Here is a 25,831-nt window from a genome sequence, read left to right on the forward strand (position 1 = left end):
CTGCTGCTGCAAAACAAAAAATCTCACGTCATAAGACAGTGATAATAAACCTGATTCTGACTATAAACCCACCGACTCCCACAGCTACACCGAGTACACCTCCTCCCACCCTGTCTCCTGTAAGGATGCCATCTCTTTCTCTCAGTTTCGCCATCTCCACTGCCTTTGATCTCTAGATGAGGCTTTCTGTTCCAGAACTTATGAAATGTCTTTTTACAGGTAACATGGCTTCCCCTATATGAGAGTTTCTGCAGCCCTTACTCGTGTTTCTTCCATTTCCTGGACATCTGCTCTCACCACACGCCCACCCCCGCCCCAGACAGAACAGAGACCTTGCCTTTCACTCCACTAGCTTCCACATCCAGCTCATCACCCTTCACTATTTCCACCAGCTACAATAGGATCCCACTACCAGTCACATCTTCGTCCTCTCCCTCCCTTTCTGCACATACCACTCCCTCCGTGACTCCCTGGTCCACTCATCTCTCTCCACACAACTGGTCCAATCCTCTGGCACTTTCCCCTGTAGTTGTAGAAGGTGCAATGCTTGTCCCTTCAGCACCTCATTCACCATCATCCAGGATCCCAAACAGCCCTTCTAGATGAGGAGGATGATCAGATGCTACATCTCCAACCTGTTCTACTGCATTCAGTGCTCTCGATGCAGTCTCCTCAACATCTGTAAGACTAAGCGTTGACTAGACAACAGTCTGCAGAGCACCTGCACTCTGTCCACAAGTCCTATGTCATTCAATGCCCTTCCCTGTTCTCACACCGACCTGCCTATCCTCAGCGTTCTCCAATGTCATGCTGAAGCAAAAAAAACCAAATTCGAAGAACACCACATCATATGCCACCTGGGTAGCCTATGACCTAATGGTATGAACATAGAGTTTTCCAATTTCAGGTAACCCACACCCCCAGTGTTCCTTTCACACTCCCACTGGTCTACCTGGGTTCTCTCTCCCTTTGTTCACCTTTTCCATTTTCCACCCCTCCCCCCACCACTATTACCGAGATTCATCTTACTCCTGTTGCCCCCACTTCCCTCCCTCATTTGGTTCCTCTCTTCACTTTCCTTTCTTATCATACTCCATAATCTGCAGCCCTTTGTTGTCTCCACTTATCACCTCCCAACCTCTGTTGCTATCTCCACCCTTCCCTCCCCACTACTTCCCCAACTCCATCTGCCAGTTAATCCTTCCTCACCTGGATCCACCTCTCACCAGCCATCTCGTGGTCAAACACACCGTGCACCCCCCCCCCCCCCACTCTTCCAGTCCAAGCGAAGGGTCTCAAACTGAAATATTGACTGTCCAGTTCCCTCCACAGATGCTGTCTGACCAAATGAGTTCCTCCAGCAGCTTGATATTTTTTATATATAAACCAACATGTCTGTCTTTGGGATGTGGGAGCAAAACAGAGCATCAGGAGGAAACCCTAGTTCACAGGACGAATATGTAAACTCCACACAAGCAGTACATGAGTTAAGGATTGAACATGGATTGCTGGAGCAGTGAAGCAGTGGTATGACTAACTGCATCCTGTGCCATGAGAAATTGGGAGGTGTTAAGCTGTTGGTGTTTGGAAGGTCCTGACTGTCCTTGTATACAAAATCACAATGTTAATATGCAGATACAGGAACCAATTAGGATTCAAAAAACTATGTGGATCTTTACTGCTAGAGACAAGTACATTTGTTGTGATAAGTTGCTCTTATTATACATCACCATGCTGAAAGCACAACTAGAATATTCCCTACAGGTTTGATCTCCCTACCCAAGGAAGTACACTTGCAATAGAGTGTACAGCAAAGGCTCATCAGATTGATTCCTGGGATAGCAAGTTCGTCATCAGAAGTGATTAAGCAGATTGGCCCTATATCCTCTTGAGTTTAGGAAAATGAGAGGTGGTTTCATTAGTACGTTAAACTTTCTTATGGGACTTGACAAAGTAGCAGTGTTGAGTGTCTGAAACCAAGGGTCAAAATAAGGAGTCAGTCATACTGTACAGAGATAGAAGGTAATTTCTTTATTTGGCAGGTAATGAGACAAGATTTCTTTATTAGTCACACGTACATCAAAACACAGTGAAATGCATCTTTGCGTAGAATGTTTTTTTACTCAAGAGATCTGTGGAGGCCCAATACATATTAACATAGCGATCAACAGATTATTAGATATCAACAGAATCAAGACCAGGAAGTGGAGCTGATATTAAAACAAAACAGCCACAATTTTAGTGAATGGGGAATGAGGTGCCGACTGACCTGCCTGCTTCCATTACTTTTATTCTTATGGGACCCAATTTACAAATGGTTCATTGTTCCTTTTTAAGTAGCTGAAGAATCTCCTTTTTAAAAAAAATCAACACTTCTTCTTCAATTTGTCATTCCTTTCTAATGTCTACTTCTTCCAATCCTCAGGGTTAAATAATCATTGCTTTGACTTGATATATTTGTTGCCTTCCAGATTTTCTTTCCTCCTTCTAATGCCCAGGATCCTAACCATCAATTGTTAATCATGACCTTGAAGTCATTTAAATCCCTCCTTAGATCTAACCAATTTCTCTTTCTCGTTTGTATCAAAGCAAAGTACTGATACTACAGTTTACACTAGATTCCAAATCGTTTCTACACTATTTCATCCTTATTGATTTTCTTTCCTTACATTTATGCAAAAACTTAAAATCCCTACTTTAGTTTTGCATGGCATTTGGCCCAATTCCTAATTCTCACACCAAACAAGACCAGCAGCATCAGCAAAATATTGATGTTGAATTTCTGTTCCATGCTGATTTGCAATGTTTACACATTGTATCCGCCAATGCATTATACTTTAATAGTTGTCTACATTGGAGCAGACACAATTAAAATATTTCTAGCTTGTAAGTGCTTTGAGGTATCCTAACATCTTAAGAGTTACCATGTCTTTTTCTTTGACAAAGCATATTTCTTTTCTTCCCACTACCACCAATTTTCAGAAAAAGGTTCACATCTGCATTTCCAACTTGCTTGCCAGGCAGATGTTGCTTGGCTCGCTATTTCATTTCCTGCTGTCACCCAAGCATAAAATTATCAGTGTCAACCTGTTCAGGGGACTGAAAAATTTCTTCACCAAGTTTTTTGCAACAATATTTATTGTCTTTTCTTCTTCCGGTCTCCAGTTTCATTGAATGGACATCTCATCAAATGTTCAACCTGATATTTAGTTGCTATCTTTACTGTTCTTTATCCGCACATTCGTCTCTTATGTTGAAGACTAAGGTCAAATTGGAGATAGTTTAAAGATGATTTATATTATCAATGTAAATGTTAGTTTATTGAACGCATAACACTTTAAATGATACTAAAAGCTGATAAGGTATTCCTCCAATTTACAACTGTTTCTCATAAGGACATTGACTTGTCAATTTTTTAAAAATTATTAATATATTCTCTGCTATAGTAGGGCACCACTTTCTGTCCACAATACAGAATACCAAAATACCATGGCACATTTCACCCAGCCTTTTTATGAAATTTTACTTTCAACATAGTTTCCAAAAACGTCAGCTTTGTAAATCAAGAAAAACCTATACTCTCTGCTTTCATCAAACTATTAACTTTGCAGTTCTTTTTTCTTATAGAAGTACTAACACTAATACTTGAAGCATACAGAGTAAATCATGGTTGCTCAAGAGGTAAGGGAAACTAGTGGAAATGTTTTGGAGGACATTTGGAGGGCAGGCACGGTAGCGTAGCGGTTAGTGCAACGCGATTGCAGCGCCAGCAACCCGGGTTCAATTCTGGCCACTGTCTGTAAGGAGTTTTTACGTTCTCCCCGTGTCTGCGTGGGTTTCCTACAGGTGCTCTGGTTTCCTCCCACAGTCCAAAGATGTATGGGTTAGGAACTGTGGGCATGCTATGTTGGCACCAGAAGCGTGGCAACATTTGCGGGCTGCCCCCAGAACACACTACGCAAAAGGTGTGTTTCACTGTGTGTTTCAATGTACATGTAACTAATAAAGATATCTTATCTCATCTTATCATATTACCAAGGAGGAGGGAGTTGCAGCCTTACAGCATATCAAGGTGGATAAATCCCCAGTGTCTGACCGAGTGCATCCTAGGACTTTATGAGGCTAGAGGAGAAATTGCAGAGGCCTTTACAGAGAATTTTCCTTCATCATTAGCCACTGGTGTAATTCCAGAAGACTGGAAGGTGGCTTATGTTGTTCTGTTGTTTAAGGTAGCAAGGATAAGCCAGGGAACTACAGGCCTGTCAGCTTGACGTCAGTAGTAGGGAATTTACTGGAGGGATTTCTGAGGGACAGGGTCTACCACCATTTGGATGGACAGAGTCTAATTAGGAGAAGCCAGCATGGCTTTGTGCGTGGAAAGTTGTACTTGACAAACCTTTTAGAGCTTTTGTTTTTGATAGGTAACCAAAAAAGGTAGATGATGGTAGGACAGTGGACGTTGTCTATTTGGACTTTAGCAAGACCTTCGACAAGGTCCCACACAGTAGGTTGGTCTGAAAAGTAAGTCCTATGGAATCCAGGAAGAGCTAGTTAGGTGGACGGCCAGAGGTTTTTTTGAGGCAGGTACAATAGTATCATTTAAGAAGCACTTGGATAGGTACACGGAGGGGCAGGGCTTAGAGGAATATGGGCCGAACGTAGGACATTGGGACTAGCTGGGTGGGCACCATAGCCGGCATGAACTTGTTGGGCGGAAGGGCCTGTATCCATGCTGTATTGCTCTATGACTCTATGACATACTTCTTCACTTATCCTCACACATCCTTCCTCTGTTGCTGCCCTCACCCACTATCCCGCTTTAACAGATAAATAATTTCAGAAGCTTGTTTTAGTACATGCCAATGTAATACTAGGTTTAGGCTCATTTCCTCTCCTGTGTTTGTTTTTTCAATTGATTTGATATTTCCTTCAAACTCTTTATTGAAAATGTACAATGGTAATTGGTTTATTATTGTCACATGTAGCAAGATGCAGTGAAAAGCTTTTGTTTGCATGCCATCCAGATAGATCATTCCATAAGTACATCAAGGTAGTACAAAAGGAAAAACAACAATGCAGAATAGTGAAAAATTTATGAAATTGCTCTTTGTATTATTATTTTAAATCATCTATATAACTATCTCTTTCCAAATACTGCTTGCTGTCAATTTCTCCCCTGGTATTCCATGCAGTTCAGTGCCCATTGCCTCTTCAGGAAACAGCAAAGCTACCAAATATAGTAGTAAAGCTCAAATTTCCTCTATATCGTATGCCTCATCCTGCTAAACAATGACTTCATTGCTCTAATTTATTTTACATCCTTTAGGAAGTTCCTTTATTTATTTCTCTAGGTGACTAATGTGCTTCAGAGATTGGTTTCAAGACAGAGGATACTGCCATAGTAATATAGATCAGTGGCATTTCCTCTTTTCACATATTCATTGAAATAAGTTTTTTGCCGCAATACATTAATATTTTGCTAAAGCAACAAGAAGAATGAATTTCTTGAGCTATCCTCCTACTGTGAATGCACAAACCTGGACAGCAGAGTAGCGACTCGCAGAAAAGAAAACCATCTGGCTCAATACTTCAAATCAAATACTTTTCCAGACTTCAGATTCAAGGATAACCACAGACGGTCATGTTACAGAGTACATCGAGATTATAGTAGAAAATGTGGGAGTTGCAGAAAATGGGTATTGCACGCATCTTTAATACTTGTAGTGTTTTGTGTAAAGTTGTAGTGTGTTGTGGAATAGCAGATTTAAAAGCGTGCAATATCTGGCAGAAGCATGGTCTATTGGGAGAAGCAGCGCAACAACTGATGGAGAGGGGGAAAACTCAATGCATTGTTATAACAGTCCAGTGCTACAGTGAAAAGTTACAATTGAGCATCGAGTTTAACAGTCCTGGTGTACAAGGATGAAGTAGTTAAGTTACTGGAGTAGCAGCAAGAGTTTGAGCATTAATGTAGAGCTGCAAATTCAAATCCCATTTTAGCAACTGAAGAACATCAAGTAATCAAGTTGTCTGGTGTTCATTAAATTAATTAATTAAATAATTTAATCAAATCAAGTAATCTGGCGTTTAAAAGAAAACTCTCATCTCAGTAAGGGAAAGCACTAAACTACTGGATTGTTGTAGAAACTCATCTGTGAAGGAAATCTACCACATTTGCTCAGTTGGGCCGATTATGTGACAACAGGCACACCAATGTAATTAACTCTAAAAAAAACAAAAATTGCAATTGCAGTAAAGAGGTACTAGATTAGAAAGGAATGGTGTGACCAATATTCTAAATAGTAATGGTAATTCATGAGAGATCCTCAACAAGGACCTGTAAAAGCTGATCATCTCCAAAGAAAAAACAAAATGTACTTGATAGCCAAGGGTAAACAACAAGCAGAATACAAACCATGCCATCTTGAAGCACAAAGCCATTTTACAGGAGAGAAAAAGGTAGTTATAAAGAACTCAATAAGTGGCAGAAGTGGATAACATCATTGTAATCAAGACTAATCCACAAATCACATTTCCTACCTGATGCCAGAGTGAAGAATAACTTAAAAGGACAATCAAACTGCAATTCACACCATACTAACAATGTAAAAACTGCAGCCAAGATATCCTGTTCAAAAGCAGGAGTTGGAAATTAAAGGATTACACCTCAAGGGCTATCCTTTCTGGATTGTAAATGAGCAACATTCAAAAGGACATTTAGATAAACAGATTAGGTTTGAACACACAGAATAAAAGGAACAAAATGAATAAATTAATGCCATTTAGTGTATGACATGGGAAGTGAACATAGAGAGTTTCTGCAGGAAAGGCATGGAAAATGGCAAAGGGAGCAGGAGGTGCACGACTGACTAATGAAGCATACTCATATGGTAAAACACAAGATAACCAAAGATAAGCCCGTAAAGAATTATGTGATTGATAGAACAAATAAAAGGGACTTAAAATGCTAGTGGGAATTGTGCATAAGACCATTGGCTATGGAGTGGGAGAATACACAAATAAAAGATTGTGCATTATAATTATTGATAAATTGGTTTATTATTGTCACATATACCAAGGTACAGTGAAAAATTGTCTTGCATACCATCCATACAGATCATTTCATTACAACAGTGCATTGAGATAGTACAAGGTAAAACAATAACAGAATGCAGATTAAAGTCTTACAGTTACAGAGAAAGTACAGTGCAGGTATACAATAAGGCACAAGGCCATAACGAAGCAGATTGTGAGGTCCAGAACCCATTTTATCATACTGGGGGACCATTCACTAGACATAACAGTGGGATAGAAGCTGTTCTTGAGCGTGGTGATATGTGCTTTCAAAGCTTTTGTATCTTCTGCCCAATGGAAGAGGGAAGAAGAGAGGGGAGAGGAGAGGATGTCCAGGGTGGGTGGGGTCTTTGATTATGTTGGCTAATTTACTGAGGCACGAAGTGTAGACAGAGTCCATGGAGGGGAGGCTAGTTTCCATGATTTGCTGAGCTGTGTCCACAACCCTCTGCAGTTTCTTGCAGTCATGGGCAGAGCAGTTGCCATACCATGCTGTGATGAATCTGGACAGGATGCCTTCTAAGGTGCATCGATAAAAACTGGTGATGGTTAAAGGGGACATGCCAAATTTCTTTCATCTCCTGAGGTAGGAGAGGCGCTGGTGAGCTTTCTTCACTGTGGCATCTTCGTGGTTGGACCAGGACAGGCTACACATTATAATAGTTTTAATGGGATATTTTATCTTCAACATAGCTTGAGATAAGCAATTTAATGACATTAAAATCAATTTCTAAGTGTACTTGGATGCTTCCATATTTGCTGCAAAGTGCAAGTTACATTATATTCATTAAAACTAAGCCAGATTTAGTAAACAGTCTCAGTGAGTGAACCTGTATCCATGAGAAAGCATAATCATTTAATTTAATACCATATTGAAAAGGGCAAAACAGAACAGTTACAAAGATTCCAGATTAACTAAGGATGACTTTAATGGGCTGAGATAGAAATTGTTCACGATATAATCTGTTAATGGGCAAAATAAAAAGATGAATAGGCCATATTCAAAATGCAATAAAGTCATGCAAAATCAATTTATACTGCTAAGAATCAAAGACTTCTACCAAAACAAAACAGCGTAGGAAACAAAGGGGCAAATGGCTATCAAAAAACCAGAAAAAGCAAACAAGAATGCATAGAAGAACAAAACTTGGTGAATGGGTGAAATATAAAGAATAAAAAGGTAGCAAAACAGATAACAGAAGGGACGAGAAAAGGATTATATGAAGAAACTTGCAAGGAATATCTAAATCAACACAAAACACCGCCTGATGGCTCTGACATCCACCATCATGAAGTGCTTTGAGAGGTTGGTCATGGCACAGATCAACTCCAGCCTCCCAGATCTTGACCCACTGCAATTTGCCTATTGCCAAAACAGGTCGATGGTGGATGCCACCGCCCTGGTCTACATTCATCTCTAGAGCATCTGAACAGTAAAGACACCTACGTTAGACTGCTGTTTACTGACTACAGCTCTGCCTTCAATACTACAGGTCCAAGCAAATTCATCTCCAAACTCCTAAACCTGGGACTCAACACCTCCCTTTGCAACTGGATCCTTGATTTCCTGACCAACAGACTGCAATCAGTAAGGATAGATTGCAACACCTCCACCATGATTATTCTCAACACTGATGCCCCACAAGGCTGCATCCTCAGCCCCTACTCTACTCCCTATACACTTATGACTGTGTGGCCAGATTCTTCTCTAAATGCATCTGCAGATGATAGCACCGGAGTGGGCCAAATCTCAAATAATGATGAGTTGGAGTACAGGAAGGAGATAGAGTGCCTAATGACATGGTGTCATGACAACAATCTTTTGCTCAATGTCAGCAAAACAAAAGAGCTGGTCATCGATTTCAGGAAGGGGTGCAGTGAACATGCTCCTGTTTATAATGGTGCTGAGGTCGAGACGGTTGAGAGCTTAGTTCTTTGGAGTGAAAATCAGCAATAGCCTGTCCTGGTCCAACTATGTAGATGCCATGGTCAAGATAGCTCACCAGTGCCTCTACTTCCTCAGGAAACTAAGAAATTTAGCATGTCCCCTTTGACCCTCGGCAACTTTTAATCACTGCACCATATCCAGATACATCATGGCTTGTATGGCAACTGCTCTGCCCAAAACTGCATGAAACTGCAGAGAGTTGCAGACACAGCTCAGCACAACACGGAAACCAGCTTCTCCTCCATGGACTCCGTCTCTACTTCTCGCTGCCTTGGTAAAGCAGCCAACATAATCAAAGACCCCACCCATCCTGAACATTCTCTCTTCTACCCCCTCCCATCAGGCAGAAGATACAAAAGCCTGAAAGCATGTGCTCAAGGGCAGCTTCTATTCCACTGTTATAAGACTATTGAACAGTCCCCTAGTATGATAAGATGGAGTCTTGACCTCACAATCTATCGCGTTATAACCTTGCACCTTATTGTCTACCTGCACTCCACTTTCTTTGTAACTGTAACACTTCATTCTGTACATTCTGTATTCTGTTAATGTTTTGACTTGTACTACCTCAATGCACTGTTGTAAGGAAATGATCTGTATGGATGGTATGCAAGACAAGTTTTTCATTGTACTTCAGTACATGTGACAATAATAATAAACCAATTTACCACTTCTGCAACTATATTAGGCCTCTTAAAATTTGGAAAATGAAGTGCTGGAGAATTCAAGTCAAGCAGCATCTGTAGAGGCAAAAGGATGATTCAATGTTTCAGGTCAAGACCTTGCATCAGGACAGAGTGTAAAGGGAAGATAGCTAGTGCATAGAAGTGAGAGGGAGGGGTAAGACTGAGGCAGGTGGCTGATAGGCGGAAACATTATAAAAGGCAGATAGTGCAGGAGGGGGAAGAGATAGAGGCTGGTAGGTGATGGTTGGAACCAGATAAGGGAAGGATGATGGGCAGGTGGAACCAGATGAGGGAGGAGATAGAAAAGGTGAACCAAGGGAGAAGAAACCCAGGTAGATAAGTATGTGTATTATCGGCAGATGGAACCAGGTGGGGGAGCGTGATGAGTCTAGATAATGAGGGAGGGATGGAAAAGGTGAAGAAAGGGATAGAACCGCTCAGTGGACTGGTGGCAGTGGGAAAGGAACACGGGGGTGGAGTGAGTTGCCTGAAATTGGAAAATTCTATGTTCATACCATTAGACTGTAAACTATCCAAGTGGAATATGAGCTGCTGCTCTCGTTTGCATTTGGCCTCACCGTGGCAGTGGAGAAGGCAGAGGACAGTCAGGTCGATGTGGAAACGGGAAGTGAAATAACCTGCAACCAGAAGTTCAAGATGGCCATCGTGGACAGAGCACAGGTACTCTGCAAAATGGTCACCAGTTATCGGCGAGACTAAGCGTAGACATTCTGTGTCTTGCTGTACAGCCCATCAGAAATTAATGTGAATGGATTTGTGCTGCAGCCTCTGCTATTCACTGAAATTAATAACAAGATGACAGATGGAAAAGAAAGCCGAATTACATCCTAGCATCAGTGAAAGACAGGATTGTAAGTAGTGTAGGTGATTTATTAAATTACAAAGAAATACAAGTAGATTATCACAGACAAAATGGTTGCAAATGAATTTCAAATTCAGGAAGTGCAAAACCATCACTCTGGAATTAAAGAACTGATAACTTAGAGTACTCACTAGATGGTAGAAGGCAAGAACTTGTGGAGGTCCAGACACACTTGGTGATCCACGAGTACAGATCATTAATACGTCATTGACAGGTACAGATAATAATCAAAAAATAAACAGAAGATTACCCTTTGTACGCCAAGACCACCTGCAAAGAATTAGACCTCATGCTGTACCTATGTAAAACTCTTGTTCAATGATATCTAGCAGGCTTTGCTTTCAAAGCATCATGCCTTTGAGAGAATGCAATGACTTTGGAAGCAGAAAAGCATGATACCTGGAACTCAGGGGTTAATTTACAAATAGAGTCTCAGGCTGCATTCTCTGTAATTTAGATGATCAAAAGAATCATTTGAATCAAGCTTTCATAGCATTAGGAGGATATGATACTGGAGATAAATACTAACCATTTCCGTTGGTTGTAGAAACACAGAAAAAGGACAAGTTTAAAAATTAGAGCCAGCTTGGAACTCTCTCCCAAAGCAGTTGGTGCTGGGTGAATTGTATATTTAAAGCCAAAATTAAAAGATTTCCTTCTCAAAATTATATTGAGAAAGGAAGGTTTACACAATTTATTGACAAGTCAACCATGATCACAATTAATTATTGAAAAGGATTGAGAGATGGATTTGAGAGACTAAGGTTCTTAAGATTTCTGATTATCTTCAATGTGGCATATACATTTTATACAGGAAGGAAACTCTATGGGAATACTTCATGTTCTCAATATTTGAAATCCTAATGCAAGAATGCAACATGCACACTTGAAATCATCCAAATTTACAAAAATACATCCTTGCCCCCCACCCCCCCCATGATGGTCTTCAGGGGTATAAAGTGTCTTCCTTACCTACTCTGGCCTATGTGCAACACCAGACTTCTGCAATGTGGTCGATTCTTAACTGCCTTCTGCAATGGCCTAACAAGACACTCAGGAATTATAACTAGTACATTGGAAACGGCAAAAGATAAAACTGGACAGACCACCTAGCTTCAACCTAGGCACTGTATTCAGGCACAGCAAAGTTGCTTCCAGCCGAGCCAACCATGCAAACTCCTCATGAGTATCTGGGGAATGGCTTCTAAATTAGAAGAGCTTCCCCACAGACTACTGAAGCAACAGCCCGACATGGTTGTACACATAGCATCATACCTTACAATGTGCTAGTGCCAAAACCAAAATGGATACTATTCATCTTCCCTATTGGCCACATAAGCTAAAAACACCTAGAAAATAAGTATAGTTTATTCAATTTTCTCCCCTCAATTCCCCACAATACATTCAATTACATTTTCCAACAAAACAATAAGAGTTAGAATAAAGGTAATACATGAATATACAATGCAACCCTGTAGATTCAGTCTGTACCTCCTCCTAGAAGTTGTTTCACTAGTAATAATACATTGGTTTTGAACTTAAACTTCTTTCTTTTCTAAACCTTTTGATAAAGTCACACAATTGATTGTACCCCACATTGTGTAATGATCCCAAAGTGCAAGACTACCACTTGGCAAGGACTGACACCAGTAATTGCTTACAAAATTCTAGCTTTTGCACAAGGTTGGGAAAACTTCAGCAGTCAGAATTTTTTTTTATCTGCTAGGTATTTTGATTGTTGTCCAAAAGCAATAGCCAGAAGGCCCATATCGCCAAGACCTCTTTGATGTTCTTGCAAAAAAAAAAGTAATTTAATTTAAAGCTCTCCATGGGTTTGTTGCTTGCTACTCTCAGATCTTCCATATGGAGAGGTGCCAATGCCCACTCCAATTTCTTTGGAGCATAGGAAGAGACAAGTGAGGCCTGAAGTGTATTTATTTTAATGCAAGGAGTATACAGGCAAGGCAGATGAGCTTCTCGCATGGATTAGTATCTGGAACTATAATGTTGTAGCCATTACAGAAACTTGATTGAGAGAAGGGCAGGACTGTCAGCTTAACGTTCCAGGATTCTGATGCTTCAGATGCGATTGAGATATCAAAGAGTTGAAATACTGATTTGGGATAAATGTCACAGATTCACTTAGTGAGGTCACATTTTTGGGCTAATCCAGTGAGGCCGCATGGGTAGATCTCAGGAATAAGGATACAAGGACTCCCAATAGCCAGCAGGAGATAGAGGAACAGATAATATAAGCAGATTTGGAAAGATGCAAAAAACAACAGGGGTTGTTGTTATTGTTAATTTGCAAAATATTGATTGGGAGTCACTTAATGTCTGTGGCTTAGGTGGGGCAGAATTTGTTAGGTGCATCCAGGAGGTTTTCTCCCCTCTAAACATTATGTAGATAGTCCAACTAGGGGAAGGGCCATACTAGACCTTGTACCTGGGAATGAGGGGCAGGAACTGGAGAAAGCAGATTGGGAACAGCTGTTTGGGGGTAATGCCACATCCAATATGGGAGTGTTTTAAAGACCAGCTGGTTAGAATTCAGTATCGGCATGTTCCTGTGCGGATGCAAGATTAAGGAACCTGGGATGGCAAAAGATATTGTAAGTTTAGTCAAAAACTAAAAGGAAACAATTGTAAGATTTAGGAAGTTGAAACTGGACAAAAACCCTTTAGGGAATGTAAAGGAAGCAGGAAAGAATTTAAACAAGGAATTGGGGGTGGGTGGCGGTGGCTAAAAGAGGCTATGAAGTGTCCTTGGCAAGTAGGGTTAAGGAGAATCCCAAAGCACTTTTACGTATACTAGGAGCAAGAGGGTAGCTAGGGAAAGGTTAGGCCCATTCAAGGACAAAGGAGGAATTTATGCTTGAAGCCACAGAAAAAACCTTAATGAGTACTTTGCATCAGTATTCACCAAGGAAAAGGACAAGTATGACGATGAGATCAGGGCGGGATATGTTGATATTCTACAGCATATTGGTATTGAGGAGGGGGTGTTAAGCATCTTGAAAAACATTAGGGTAGATAAGACCCTAGGGCCCAAAGGAATCTACCCAGGATACTGAGGGAGGTATGGCAGGAGATTGTTGAGGCACTGACAAGAGATCTCTGTACCATCTTCAGCCACAGATGAGATCCCAGAACACTGGAGAATTACCAATGTTGTTCCTTAATCTAAGAAGGGCGACAGGTATAATCCAGGTAATTATAGGCTGGTAAACCTTACATTGGTGCTAGGGAAATTACTGGAGAAGATTCTTAGGGACAGGATTTACTTGTGTTTGGAAAAAACATGAATTTATTAAGGATAGTCAGGGGAGGTTCTGTCTCACAAATTTGATTGAGTGTTTTGAGGAGGTGACAAAAATGATTAATGACAGTAGGGCAAAGGATGTTGCCTACATGGACTTTGGTTAAGCAACTGACTGATAGGATCCACAAGGAGATAGTAAATTAGATCCAGAATTGGCTTGGTCACAGACGACAAAAGGTAGTGGTAAAGGGGTATTTTTCTGACTGGAGGTCTGTGACCAGCAGTGTTCCATGAGCATTAGTGTTGGAACCTCTGTTTGTAACATTTATAATTAATGATTTGAATGAAAGTGTAGATGGATGATAGATAAGTTTGAAAACAACACAAAAATTGATGGAGTTGTGGATAGTGAAGAAGTTGTCAAATGATACAGCAGTATATAAATCTGTTGGAAGTTTCGGCAGAGAAATGGCAGATGGAATTTAATCTGGACAAGTATGAGGTGATGAATTTTGGGAGGTCAAATATAAGAGAAACGTATACAGTAAATGGCAAGATTCTTAGAAGCATTGATGTACAAAGGGCTCTTGGGATGCAAGTCCCTGAAAGTGGCGACAGAAGTACATAGGGTCGTAAAGGCAGCGTACAACACGCTTGCCTTCATCATTCAGCGCATTCTATCCGGATGAATCACAGCTTGGTTTGGCAACTGCTCTGCCTGAGAGTGCAAGAAACTGCAGACAGTTGTGGACACAGCTCGGCACATCACGGAAACCAGACTCCCCTCCATGTACTGTCTACACTTCGCTGCCTCAGTAAAGCAGCCAGCATAATCAAAGACCCCACCCAACCCTGACATTCTTTCTCCTCCCATCAGGCAGAAGAAAGTCTGAAAGCATGTACCACCAGGCTCATGGACAGTTTCTATCCTGCTGTTCTAAGACTATTGAACAGTCCCCTAGTATGATAAGATGGACTCTTGACCCCACAATCTACTTCATCACGGCCTTGCACCTTATTGTCTGCCTGCACTGTCTTTGTAACACTTTATTATGCAGTCTGTTATTGTTTTTCCCTTGTACTACCTCAATGAACTGATGTGATGAATGATCTGTATGGATGGCATGTGATAATAATAAACCAATTTTCCATTGAGTATAAAAGTTGGGAAGTCATGTTGCAGCTATATAAAACTTTGGTTAGGCCACATTTGGAGTTCTCAGTATAGGAAGGATGTGGAGGCTTTGGAGAGGGTGCAGAAGTTCACCAGGATGTTGCCTGGATTGGAGTGTATTAACTATAAGTGAAGGTTGGACAAACTTGGGATTGTTTTCTCTGGAGCATCAGAGGCTGAAGGGCAACCTGATAGAAGTATATAAAACTATGATGCATAATTAAGACAGATGGTGAAAATTTTTTTCCCCAAGGCGGAAATGTCAAAAACTAGAGGGCATAGCTTTGTGAGATAGGGGAAGTTTAAAAGGAGGTATGAGAGGCAATTGTTTTTTTTAACATTTGCACGGAGTGGTAGTTTCCTGGAATGTGCTGGTAGGGAAGGTGGTAGAAGCAGATACAATAGCAATGTTTAAAAGGCACTTAGATGGACACATGAACGGGCAGGGAAGAGAGAGATGGGGACCACGTGCTGGCGCATGGAATTAGTTATACTGGCCTGTGGTCGACACAGACGTGATGGTCTGAGGATCTGTTCCTGCACTGTACTGTACTGTCCTATGTACCACTAATCACACATTACCAGGTGACCTGAATGTTCACACCTTTTCATTTTAAAAAATGCACAAACAATTGTTTTTTGAAATATTCATGCATCGCAAAGCTTACCCGAAGCAGGAAATGATACATATATTTAAAAAAAATACTACAAAGCCAAAAACCAAGCAAAAATGTACAAATGTTGTTACTAATCTACATCATTTGCAAATATTTACAGACTGCTGCTTGAATGGACAAATACATAAAACCCAAGTGCATCACGAATTTAGTCAACCACTGATAGATGTTCACATATATTTACAGTTAAATGAATGCCAGGTATTTAACTATTATTCTAGCTTAAGTAAACTTGCCTTCCCAATTCATAAAAAATGTATCAATAAACTCAGATGGAAGAGCTCAAATTTTTTTATTGAGCTTCTCTTTGATAATTCAAATCACTGTTTACTTACTCTTTCCACAGGCAATCACAGAAACAAGACAAGTGTGACAAACACATTTGATGACAGAAAATTCATGCAAAATGTCATTTTCATTAATGCTAATACACAAGTTTAAGGCTGTGAAAATTTCAACTTTTCTAAACATTATTAAAAAAACTTTGGTTCCGAGTGCTACTTATTTGCTTGAAAGACTCATTAAACTAATACATAGCCAATTTTGTGGTGGACCTTTATGCTTCATGAATGACCATCTTAATTAATCACCTTAAAGTGTTCCCAACACAACACTTATCTTTCATCACAGTGCCTTAATGCATGCAAACTGTCACAAGGTGCTTCACAGAAGCATTATTAAGCAATACCTGACTGAGTCACAGAGACATTCAAGGCAGATGACCAAAGCCTTGTTGAATGAGCTCAGTTTTAATAAGCATCTGAAAGGAGAGAGTTGAAGAGGGGAAGTGAAATTTAGGGAGAAAATTAGAGCTTACTGCCTTGTGAGACAAAGGCACAGCTGTCTCGGTATGGTAATTAAATTTGGATGACGAGTAAGAGGCCAGAATTAGACAGACATGGATAGCACAGATTTTTTAGAGCCAGGGGAGATTACAGAGATGTGAAGTGGGAGGTCAGAAAGGAATTTAAAAATAAGAGTGTGAATTTTTAAATTTGCTTAACCAGGAATTACCTTAGGTTAGGAAGCACAAGAGTGATGGGTGAATGCAAGAGAGCAAGCTAGGACTTTTTCAGAGCTTAGATAACCTGGAGTTAATAGAGGGAAGAAGAATATATTGGGAAAGCCAACAAATCAAATTATACCACCTGATCAATAGGTTTTACCAAATCCCAGTAATCTAAACTAAGACTTGTACCGGGGATTTAATAGTGCACACTCACCTGTCAAGTGACATTCATTGGAAACGTCTGTAAAAAAAAACAGGAAAATACGTGAATTGTGGTTTTGCTCTGCAACTTTGTATGGTATCATTACAGCACACAGAACAGGAATTGTACAACTATTGAAGGGAAAGATAGCATAAGGACAGAATCTTGCTGGATCTAGCCTACTGCTCAGAATCACTACCCACCTTTCCTGCACATTCGCACTCATGAGTATTGGGTGTGGAAGACTGATCTCACTGGTTCTCCACACCCTCAAACCAGGCACTGGGGTCTGCATGGCAACTCCGACCTCAGAGTAACACTGACAGGTTTTGACAAAAAGCAAAGATGGGCGATGCAGCTTTATCTCTTAGCAAACTATCATGGATTTTAAGTTTTTGAAATGTATTTCTATCATTGAGAGATTTTTTTTTAAAGCCATTACAATGGAAGCAAATAAAAACACTAAGTGAAATAAGCTAAAAACTTGCCTTCACGTCTCAACTCACAGGTCTAGAATCCCCATTGAAATCAATGGCATCTCACACCCCATGTCAAGTCTGACCTGGCATGAGGTCTGAGTGACAATTTTCCAGACAGGACTCTGCCACTACACAACCAATCTGCCCACAAACTTCAGACTCTCCATAAAATGCTCAAGTCTGGAATTTACTCCCACTCGAAAGGAGGGAGAACTGGCCACAACCAGAAAGATTCAACTTTAAGGGTGGAATCCTCTCACAAACATTTGCTGAAGTAATCTCTATATTTTTTTAAAAAAGCAATGGATCAAGACTGTTGGCTTAAAAGAATGACCTTGAAGGCATGGGAGAGAAATGAGATGAGACAAAGAAAAACACTGAGTTGAATCAACTTGCTCCTGTGCACTAATGTTCTACTCTAACAATGGGACAAATCCTTGAGCAGACAGCTGAATTTTCCATTCCAAACACAGAAAACAATACATTGTAAATAGTGCTATTAACCCATATACTAAAGAAATGAAGTGAGCACTCAAAACTTCAATAATCGGTAATATTTCTGATTGATGCATTTAGTCCTGTGCAAAGTTAAAAAAAAAGCCAAGAAAATTATACAGCACCTTGCACATCCCCATCCCAAAACATGTCATGAGAAGGAAATACCTTTGAAATTTATGTAGCACAACTCTCCGGACAATTTGTGCATACTAGAGAAATAAAAAGATTACATCTTCATCGTATCAAGAGAAATAGAACTATTTCCCAGGATATTGCTTTGGTTCTTATAAATTTCCACCCTTGGGATCTTTTGTGCACCCAAAATAATAGGTGTATCCTGCTCTAATCACATTTCCCAAAATGTTCTCTGGAACTCCAACAACATGGCCAGGCTCATTTCCTAATACAAGGTCTAGTATTGCCCCTTCCCTGTTTGGACCATCTATTTACTGTGTCAAGACGCCCTCTTGGATGCACCTAACAAATTCTGCCCTATCTAAGCCTCTGGTAGGGAGTCCCAGTCATTATTAGGGAAATTCAAGTCACCCGCTACAACAACCCTGTTGCTTTTACATCTTTCCATAATCTGCATTCTATTTTTTTTCTCCATCTCCTGCTGGCTATTGGGAAGCTTAGAACATAACCCCATCATTGTGATTGCACCTTTCATATTCCTGAACTCAACATCTATCACTTTACTGGATTAGCCCTCCAAGACGTCCTCTCTAACTACCATTGTTACATACTCCATGTTGTTACATACATACATCAGTACTGCAACTCTCCCACCTCTTTTACATCCCTCTAATGCATCTGAGACATCTGATTCCTTGTGTTAAATTGTTCACATATTTAAAAGGGGAAAATTTCTTCCAGTATTTGTTACCTCTTATTTGCAATAACGAGACTAGAATTGCTGATGTGTAGTACCAAAGATTTTCTGCCTTCAAGATAGCTCCAACTAAGTTCTGACAAAGGATCTTCTAGCTGAAACTTTAACTGTTTCTCAGTCCACTGATGTTGCCTGACCTGTTGAATATTTCCACACCTTTTTCTGAACTTTCAGATTTCTAGCATCCACAGCTTTTTACTTCCTAATAATTTATCATCTAACAGCATTCAGAAAGTCCAGTTTTGCAAAGACATTGTTTCATATTAAGCTGATGTTCTTAAATACAGTTGAAAATAATTAAAACAATTCATAACCTGACCTGGTGAAAATAAATTATCAATCTCAACTATGAAAAGTTCTTCAAACATTGTACTTACTGTTTTGAAAAAAAACTTGAATTTCTTAAGTTTAACTCGGCTTAATAGCCAGATGTTTATCCATTACATTTCAAATGATAATTTTCTTATCATTGTAATGCCACAAACCACATGGATCGGAAGGAAATCCAATTTATTTTCAAAGGCTTATTTAAAATATGAAAATGGTTAAGGCTTTGGGTAATTGCTGAGTGTCTGATACTTCTTGCTTCTGTTTAACTAAATTGATCAAATAAATTTTTATAGTTTTACTTGAATGATAAGATCTAAAAGTGTGGTCTATTCCAATTTTCAGGAATATGCAAGTGTCTGCAGCCTATGGCATGAGATCTCATTAAATGTTTCATTTTTTAAAAAATTATTCTGTGCGCGCATGGATGTACATGGATCAGAGAAGACAGTCATTTTTGGGATGTGTGTGGCTGCTTTGGCCAGCATTTATTGTCCTCCATAACTCCCCTCGGGATGTGATGGTGAGCCACTCTTCTGAACCACTGCAGCCTCTCTGGAAAAACCATTCCCATAATGTTTATGGGTATAAATATCCAGGATTTAGACTTAGTAATGATGAAGGAATGGCTATTTAAAATACAACCATTTTGAAAAAGTCTGAACTGCAACAAAACAAATTGATAATTGGTTACATTTTTTAAATATTAGCTACCTTATCATACACTGGACAATCAAAGATGACTCCATTTCATAAAGCCATGGCAAGTAAGGTAAACAAAATCAATTCACTTAGTCCATTTTTGAGAAAAGAAATCCTCTGCTATTAAAAATAAATTTTTTAAAATCAAAATAAAATTTATTCATAATAAAAGACAAAACTATATACAATTATAAACAGTGCAAGCCTTTACATTCTTGTACAGATCATTCATTAGTGTTACCTTTTTTATATATAAAAAAAAAGCACCAATGCCACACGTCTGGCTCCCTGGGGGCTACCTAGTCCCGTATTTACAATATTTAGGTGATTTCTCGCCTGACCCCGCCCCTCCCTCTCCAGTGGCAGAAGAACCCTAAACTGTAGTCCTTCCCCACCGAGCCTTTGTGTTGGCTGTACCCAGCTCCAGTGCGTCCCTGAGCACGTACTCCTGCAACCTGGAATGTGCCAGCCGGCAGCATTCCCCTACGGACATCTCACAGTACTGGAAGACCAACAAGTTTCGGGCCGACCAAAGGGTGTCTTTCACCGAGTTGATGACCTTCCAGCAGCAGTTGATGTCCATCTCCATGTGTCTCCCCGGGAACAGCCCATAGATCAGAGAATCCTCTGTTATGCAGCTGCTGGGGATAAACCGTGACAAGGACCCTTGCAGCTTTCACCACACCCTTCTCACAAACCCAGAGTGCGCAAAGAGGTGGGCGAACGTCTCATCCCCAGCACAGTCCTCCTGGGGGCAGTGCATGCTGGGAGTGAGGTTCCGACCAGACAGGAAGGATCTGACTGGGAGGGCCCCTCTCACCGCCAGCCAAGCGAGGTCTTGGTGCTCGTTGGTGAGTTCTGCTGATGAGGCATTCTGCCAGATGGTCTGGACAGTCTGCTCAGGGAACCACCCCACAGTATCCATTGAGTCCTTCTCCTGCAGTGTCTGCAGGATGTTCCGTGCTGACCACTGCCTGATGGACTTGTGGTCAAAGGTGTTGGTGTGGAAGAACTTTTACACCAAGGACAGGTAGTGCGGCAGCGTCCAGCTGACTGGGACGTTGTGTGGCCACGGGGCCAGGCCCATCCTTCGCAACAGCAGGGACAAAAATCATCTGCTGTACCAAGTTGGTCCATTTTCCTTCTACACGGTCTTTTGGCTGAACTGCTCAAACATTTTTTCACCTATTAGAGTCATGGAGAGTCAAAGAGTAATACAGCATGGAAACAAGCCCTTCAGCCCAACTTGTCCATGCCTACCATGGTGCCCACCAAGCAATTCCCATTTGCACACACTTGGCCCATATCCCTCTAAACCCCTCCTATCTATGTACTTATCCAAATGTCTTTTAGATGTTATTATTGTACTTGCCTCAACCACTTCCTCTGGCAGCTCATTCCATATACACACCACCCTCTGCGTGAAGTTGCCCCTCAGGTCCCTTTTAAATTTTTCACCTTTCACCTTAAATCCATGCCTTCTAGTTTTTAGTTCCCCTTCCCTGGGAAAAAGACGGTGCACTCATCCTATATATACCCCTCAAGATTTGAAACATCTCTTTAAAGGTCACCCCTCAATTTCCTATGTTCCAAGGAATAGGAAGTTCGAGCCTGCCCAACCTCTCCCTATAACTCAGACCTTTGAGTACTGGCAGCATCGTTGCAAAACTTCTCTGCACTCTTTCCAGTTTAATGTCATCTTTCCTATTACAGGGTAACCAAAACTGTACACAATACTCCAAGTGTGGTCTCACCAACGTCTTGTACAACTGCAACATAATGCCTCAGCTCCTCTATTCAATGTCCTGACTAATGATAGCCAGATCAAATACCCTCTTCACCCCCACATCTACCTGTGATGCTGCTTTAGCTAACTATGTACTTGTACTCTAAGGTCCCTCTGTACCACAACACACCCCAGGATCCAACCAAGTCTTGTCCATATTTTATTTGCATTTGTTTGATGCTGTATTTGAAGGGGCAGAAGAATATGCGATGGAAAAATAAAAAAATGAACTCTTACTGCCAAAAAAAAGACACATCACACATCAGATGCAGCAGTGGTAAAAACTACAATCCATCTTTTCTATCCCAAAAATCTATACCACTCACTTCCTCAAAGTTTTTCACATAATATGCCATGCTGAGCACACTTTGACTACCTGGTATATAAATTTATGAAGTCTTATGTTACATGTGTCCTGTGCAGGAACATTCTCTGGAAGTCTTGGCTGTATTATATGTGAAATTTTCTATGCCCAGTATCCCAGATTTTAGTCAAAAAGCCAGTATATCTCATGATTCTAAAATTATTTAATTTCATTTATATACTATTTGTACAATAAGACGCTTGACGTAGAGGGCTATAAAGAGCCTGGAAATATTTCAACCCCTTATTCAAATACTTCCAGGTTCTATAACCTCCTACATTAAGCATCTTAATATTCAAATTTTCTGCTCCTTCCTCTAACGTTCTCAAGGCCTCCTGCCATTTGATGAGCGATCCAAAAAGTGGCTAAACCAGCACTTTTCTCTGACTGATCATACTGATTGACAAATTCATGCCACATTTCTCCAGCTACAAATCCTGAAATCAGATTTAGATTACTTTTATGTAATATTATTGTATATTACACTCTTGTTTTCCGGCTCAATAGTGCAGATCCTTGTTCATGACCTGTAAATTGCATCCATTTCGATTGTTATTAACTACTCTTTCCTCATTTCATTATATTGTATACAATTGCAGACTTTAGCGAATGAGTGATGGTGGGAGGATGATTTGTGGGTGATAGCTAAGAATATTGTTAGTGAGGTGATGTGTGGGAAGCTAAGTAATAAATGAGATGTTAAAGAGGTAGCCAGCTGGAGAAAGATTGATACCTCAGAATCTCCAGCAGCATCCCAGGTGGGCCTTTTAACTGACGCTTAACCAAGCCTTAAACCAAAAGTTAAGACCTGCTGCAAATCTCATTTATAATTAAGTGTTGTGTGTCTTCTGACATCATTTAGCACACCCAGTCAATGCATAATGTGCCAGTAACAATTTTCCCCCATTGTTTTCTTTTTAGACCTAAAGATAGCCCTTTTAGCCTTAAGTTTGAGCTCCCCTACTTTAAAAAAGAAAGTATCAATGACTTCAGAAAATATCTCTTGGATCTCATAAAATTTGAATTGAAGTCCATGTGTCACAATTTTTAACTTTTTTCTAACTTCCTTCTCCCACCCAAGAGGGTTAGAGCACAAAAATCTATGCAAGGACTCTAATGCAGTAGTAAAGGAGCACTATACTGCTGAATCTGCCATCTTTCAGATAAGGCATTCAACTTGTGCTTCTTCTGCATTCTCAGGGACATAAAATATACCAAGGCATTATTATTTTTAATGACAGCAAGTGAGTTAATACTAGTATCCTAGCTAATACTCCTCAATCAAAATAATTAAAAATGAGATTAGCTGGTTTTTTTAAAATTTTATTTACAGCGTGGTAACAGGCCCTTCTGGCCCAATGAGTCCGCGCCGTCCATTTTAAACCCCCATATTAACCTACCCGTACGTCTGCTGGAATTGATATTTGTTTTTAATTAACTACCTTTCCAGCTTTGTATTCTTGTCTTTGTTCTTCATCTTGTTCACTTTCCTTTCTCATACTTTATTTTGCTGCTGGTCTCATTACTTCTATTCATGCTTGCATTGATCTTTTCCCTCTTGTACATTTTCACATATGATAAGTACTAATTTAATGCTCAGTCTAACATGCTTTTAAATAATATCCATGTTGCATTCACAATTCATGTTTTCATTTGCATTGTTCACTTTGTAAATATTCCAGTCCATTCCTGTCAAACAAATCACCCATAAGAGTTTCACCTATTCCTGTACTAAGCTCTTCTTGTTTGACAATGGAGCTCTTGACCACTCTCTCTTCCTGCTGTACTGTCCACAGAAGCAAATCCAGCCCCTACTCCAATTGGCATTTTCCTATATCTGCCTGGTAATGTTTTTCTCCAAATTCATCAATACCTGCAGGATCCTGCAACTGGCTACTTATTTGCATTAACTGAATGTTAAAAGAAAATATTTTTCATTAAGATATGGTTATGAAGGTATAACTTATTCTTTTCTGCAAAGCACATGCCCTAGAATTCTCACTTGATTAGTACAGATTTTTCATCACAGTCCTCTTGAAATCAGCATAATCAGATCAAAACACTGGAATTTTACATGCAATTATTTTGCACAAACTTTACAAACAAGTTAAAGTGAGCCCCACACACTCTTCTTACAACAGTCCCTTGAGTTTACACTCCAATTCTGTGGCCCTTGAGACCAATGTGGGGCATGTAGACAACGCAGCTTGGTAAATAGATTTGGGGGGACCTTGATAAAGGAATAGAGGTGACATAGTCATAGAGCCATACAGCATGGAGCCCTTTGGCCCAAACTCCTAAAAGATGTTATTAAACCAAAAGCCCTTCGGCCCAACTCATTCATGCCAACTGTGTTGCCCAGCGAGCCAGTCCCATCTGCCCATGTTTGGCCCATAGCCCTCTAAACCTCCATGTACTTGTCTAGATGGCTTTTAAATGTTGCTAATGTGCCCACTCAACCACTATTTCTGGCAGCTCATTCCAAATACACACCAACCTTTGTGTGAAGAAACCGCCCCTTGAAGTCCCTTTTAAATCTCTCACCTCAGATCTTAATCCTATGCTCTCTTGTTTTTAGCATCCCCTCCCTGGGAAAACAAAACTATATGTTTTCACCCTGTCTATGCCCCTCATGATCTCATATGCCTCTGTTAGATTGCCCTCAATTTCCTACGTTCCAGGAATGAAGTCCTAGCCTAAGCAACATTGTCCATGGAACACAGACCACCAGCACCCACCCTCCACCTCCACCACCACCCCCCCTCCCCCCCCACCGTCCAGGCAACATCCTGGTAAATCTTTTCTACACTCTTTCTGGTTTAATAATATCTTTCCTAAAAGATGTTATTAAACCAAAACTGACACAATACTCCAAGTGCAACCTCACCAACATCTTATATAACTGCAACACAACTTCCCAACTCTATAAGCGATTTCCTATTTATACAGCAGATTAGGTCCATTCCAGCAGGAAGCTTGTTGTTGGTGAAATGCAATGCTGAGGCAAGGAAGGTCAAGGGCAATTTCAGGAACCTTGCTTGACACTAATCTTCACTGAGATTAGCTGCATGCAAACCTACCACAGCTTGTATGCCTTCAGATGGCAAATGTAGGATGGAGACTAATTTCTGAGCACAACCAAATTGAAAACAATACTCCACTGTTCCTCTTGATTGATGGAGTCCAAGGCTTTTGTGAAGCTGAAAGTGGCAGTGTATCATGGTCGATTACCTTCCTGCATTTCTGCTGGAGTTGACCCTTGGTGACGATCATGTGCATTGTGCCTCAATATGTACAGAATCCACACTGTGATTCAGTTAGTAACTCCTCAGCCAGTGGAAGGCGGATGAGGAAAGCCCGTGCATTGACCTCCTCTGCAGCAGGCAACAGGGAGAATTTTGTGCGGCTACCACAAACAGATTTTTCTGATTTGTCTTAAGATGTTCACCATTACAGCATTGAAGTTCCCTGGCATGGCTTCCTTGACCCAAATGTGGGAAGTGAGGCTGTAAACTTTAGATGGTAGTTCCTCCTCTCCAAGCTTCCAGTCAATTCCAAGGCATTGTTGGTTTTCAATTGACATGTGGGTGGACCTCTTGTTGATCTTGGGTGGTGATGACGACCCCGGACTGAATTGTTTGTTGTGGGATGGAATCAATGTACCTATGTCAAGGACAGTGTTACAGTTGAGAAGTTCTTGGAAGTCCTCCTCTCAGTGATAAGCTCTCCTCATTTCGTTGGACTAGAAAGGTCCCTTGAATATTTCAGCCTTGGATGGTGTTGATAGCACTGAAGAATCTGCACATTCTCTGTATTCCCTGCACATTTCCTTCCACCATTATTGTTAAAGTCATGGATTTTCTTTTGG

The 25,831-nt window shown here is 40.5% G+C and overlaps 1 protein-coding gene across 4 annotated transcripts in view; it reads right to left on the reverse strand.

Annotated features, from left to right (window-relative positions):
* ptk2aa (protein tyrosine kinase 2aa) overlaps positions 1–25,831 on the reverse strand; it is a 373,012-nt gene that overhangs the window by 255,503 nt on the left and 91,678 nt on the right. For all 4 annotated transcript variants that reach the window (XM_052023866.1, XM_052023870.1, XM_052023869.1 and 1 more), the window contains exon 2: positions 16,928–16,954. Coding sequence is in view for 1 of the 4 variants with exons in the window: in XM_052023869.1 (XP_051879829.1) it covers positions 16,928–16,954 (27 nt within the window). In the remaining 3 variants the exon portion in view is untranslated. The remainder of the gene's footprint in view (positions 1–16,927; positions 16,955–25,831) is intronic.

This window comes from Pristis pectinata, chromosome 9 (genome assembly GCF_009764475.1).
Source record: "Pristis pectinata isolate sPriPec2 chromosome 9, sPriPec2.1.pri, whole genome shotgun sequence".
NCBI lineage: Eukaryota > Metazoa > Chordata > Chondrichthyes > Rhinopristiformes > Pristidae > Pristis > Pristis pectinata.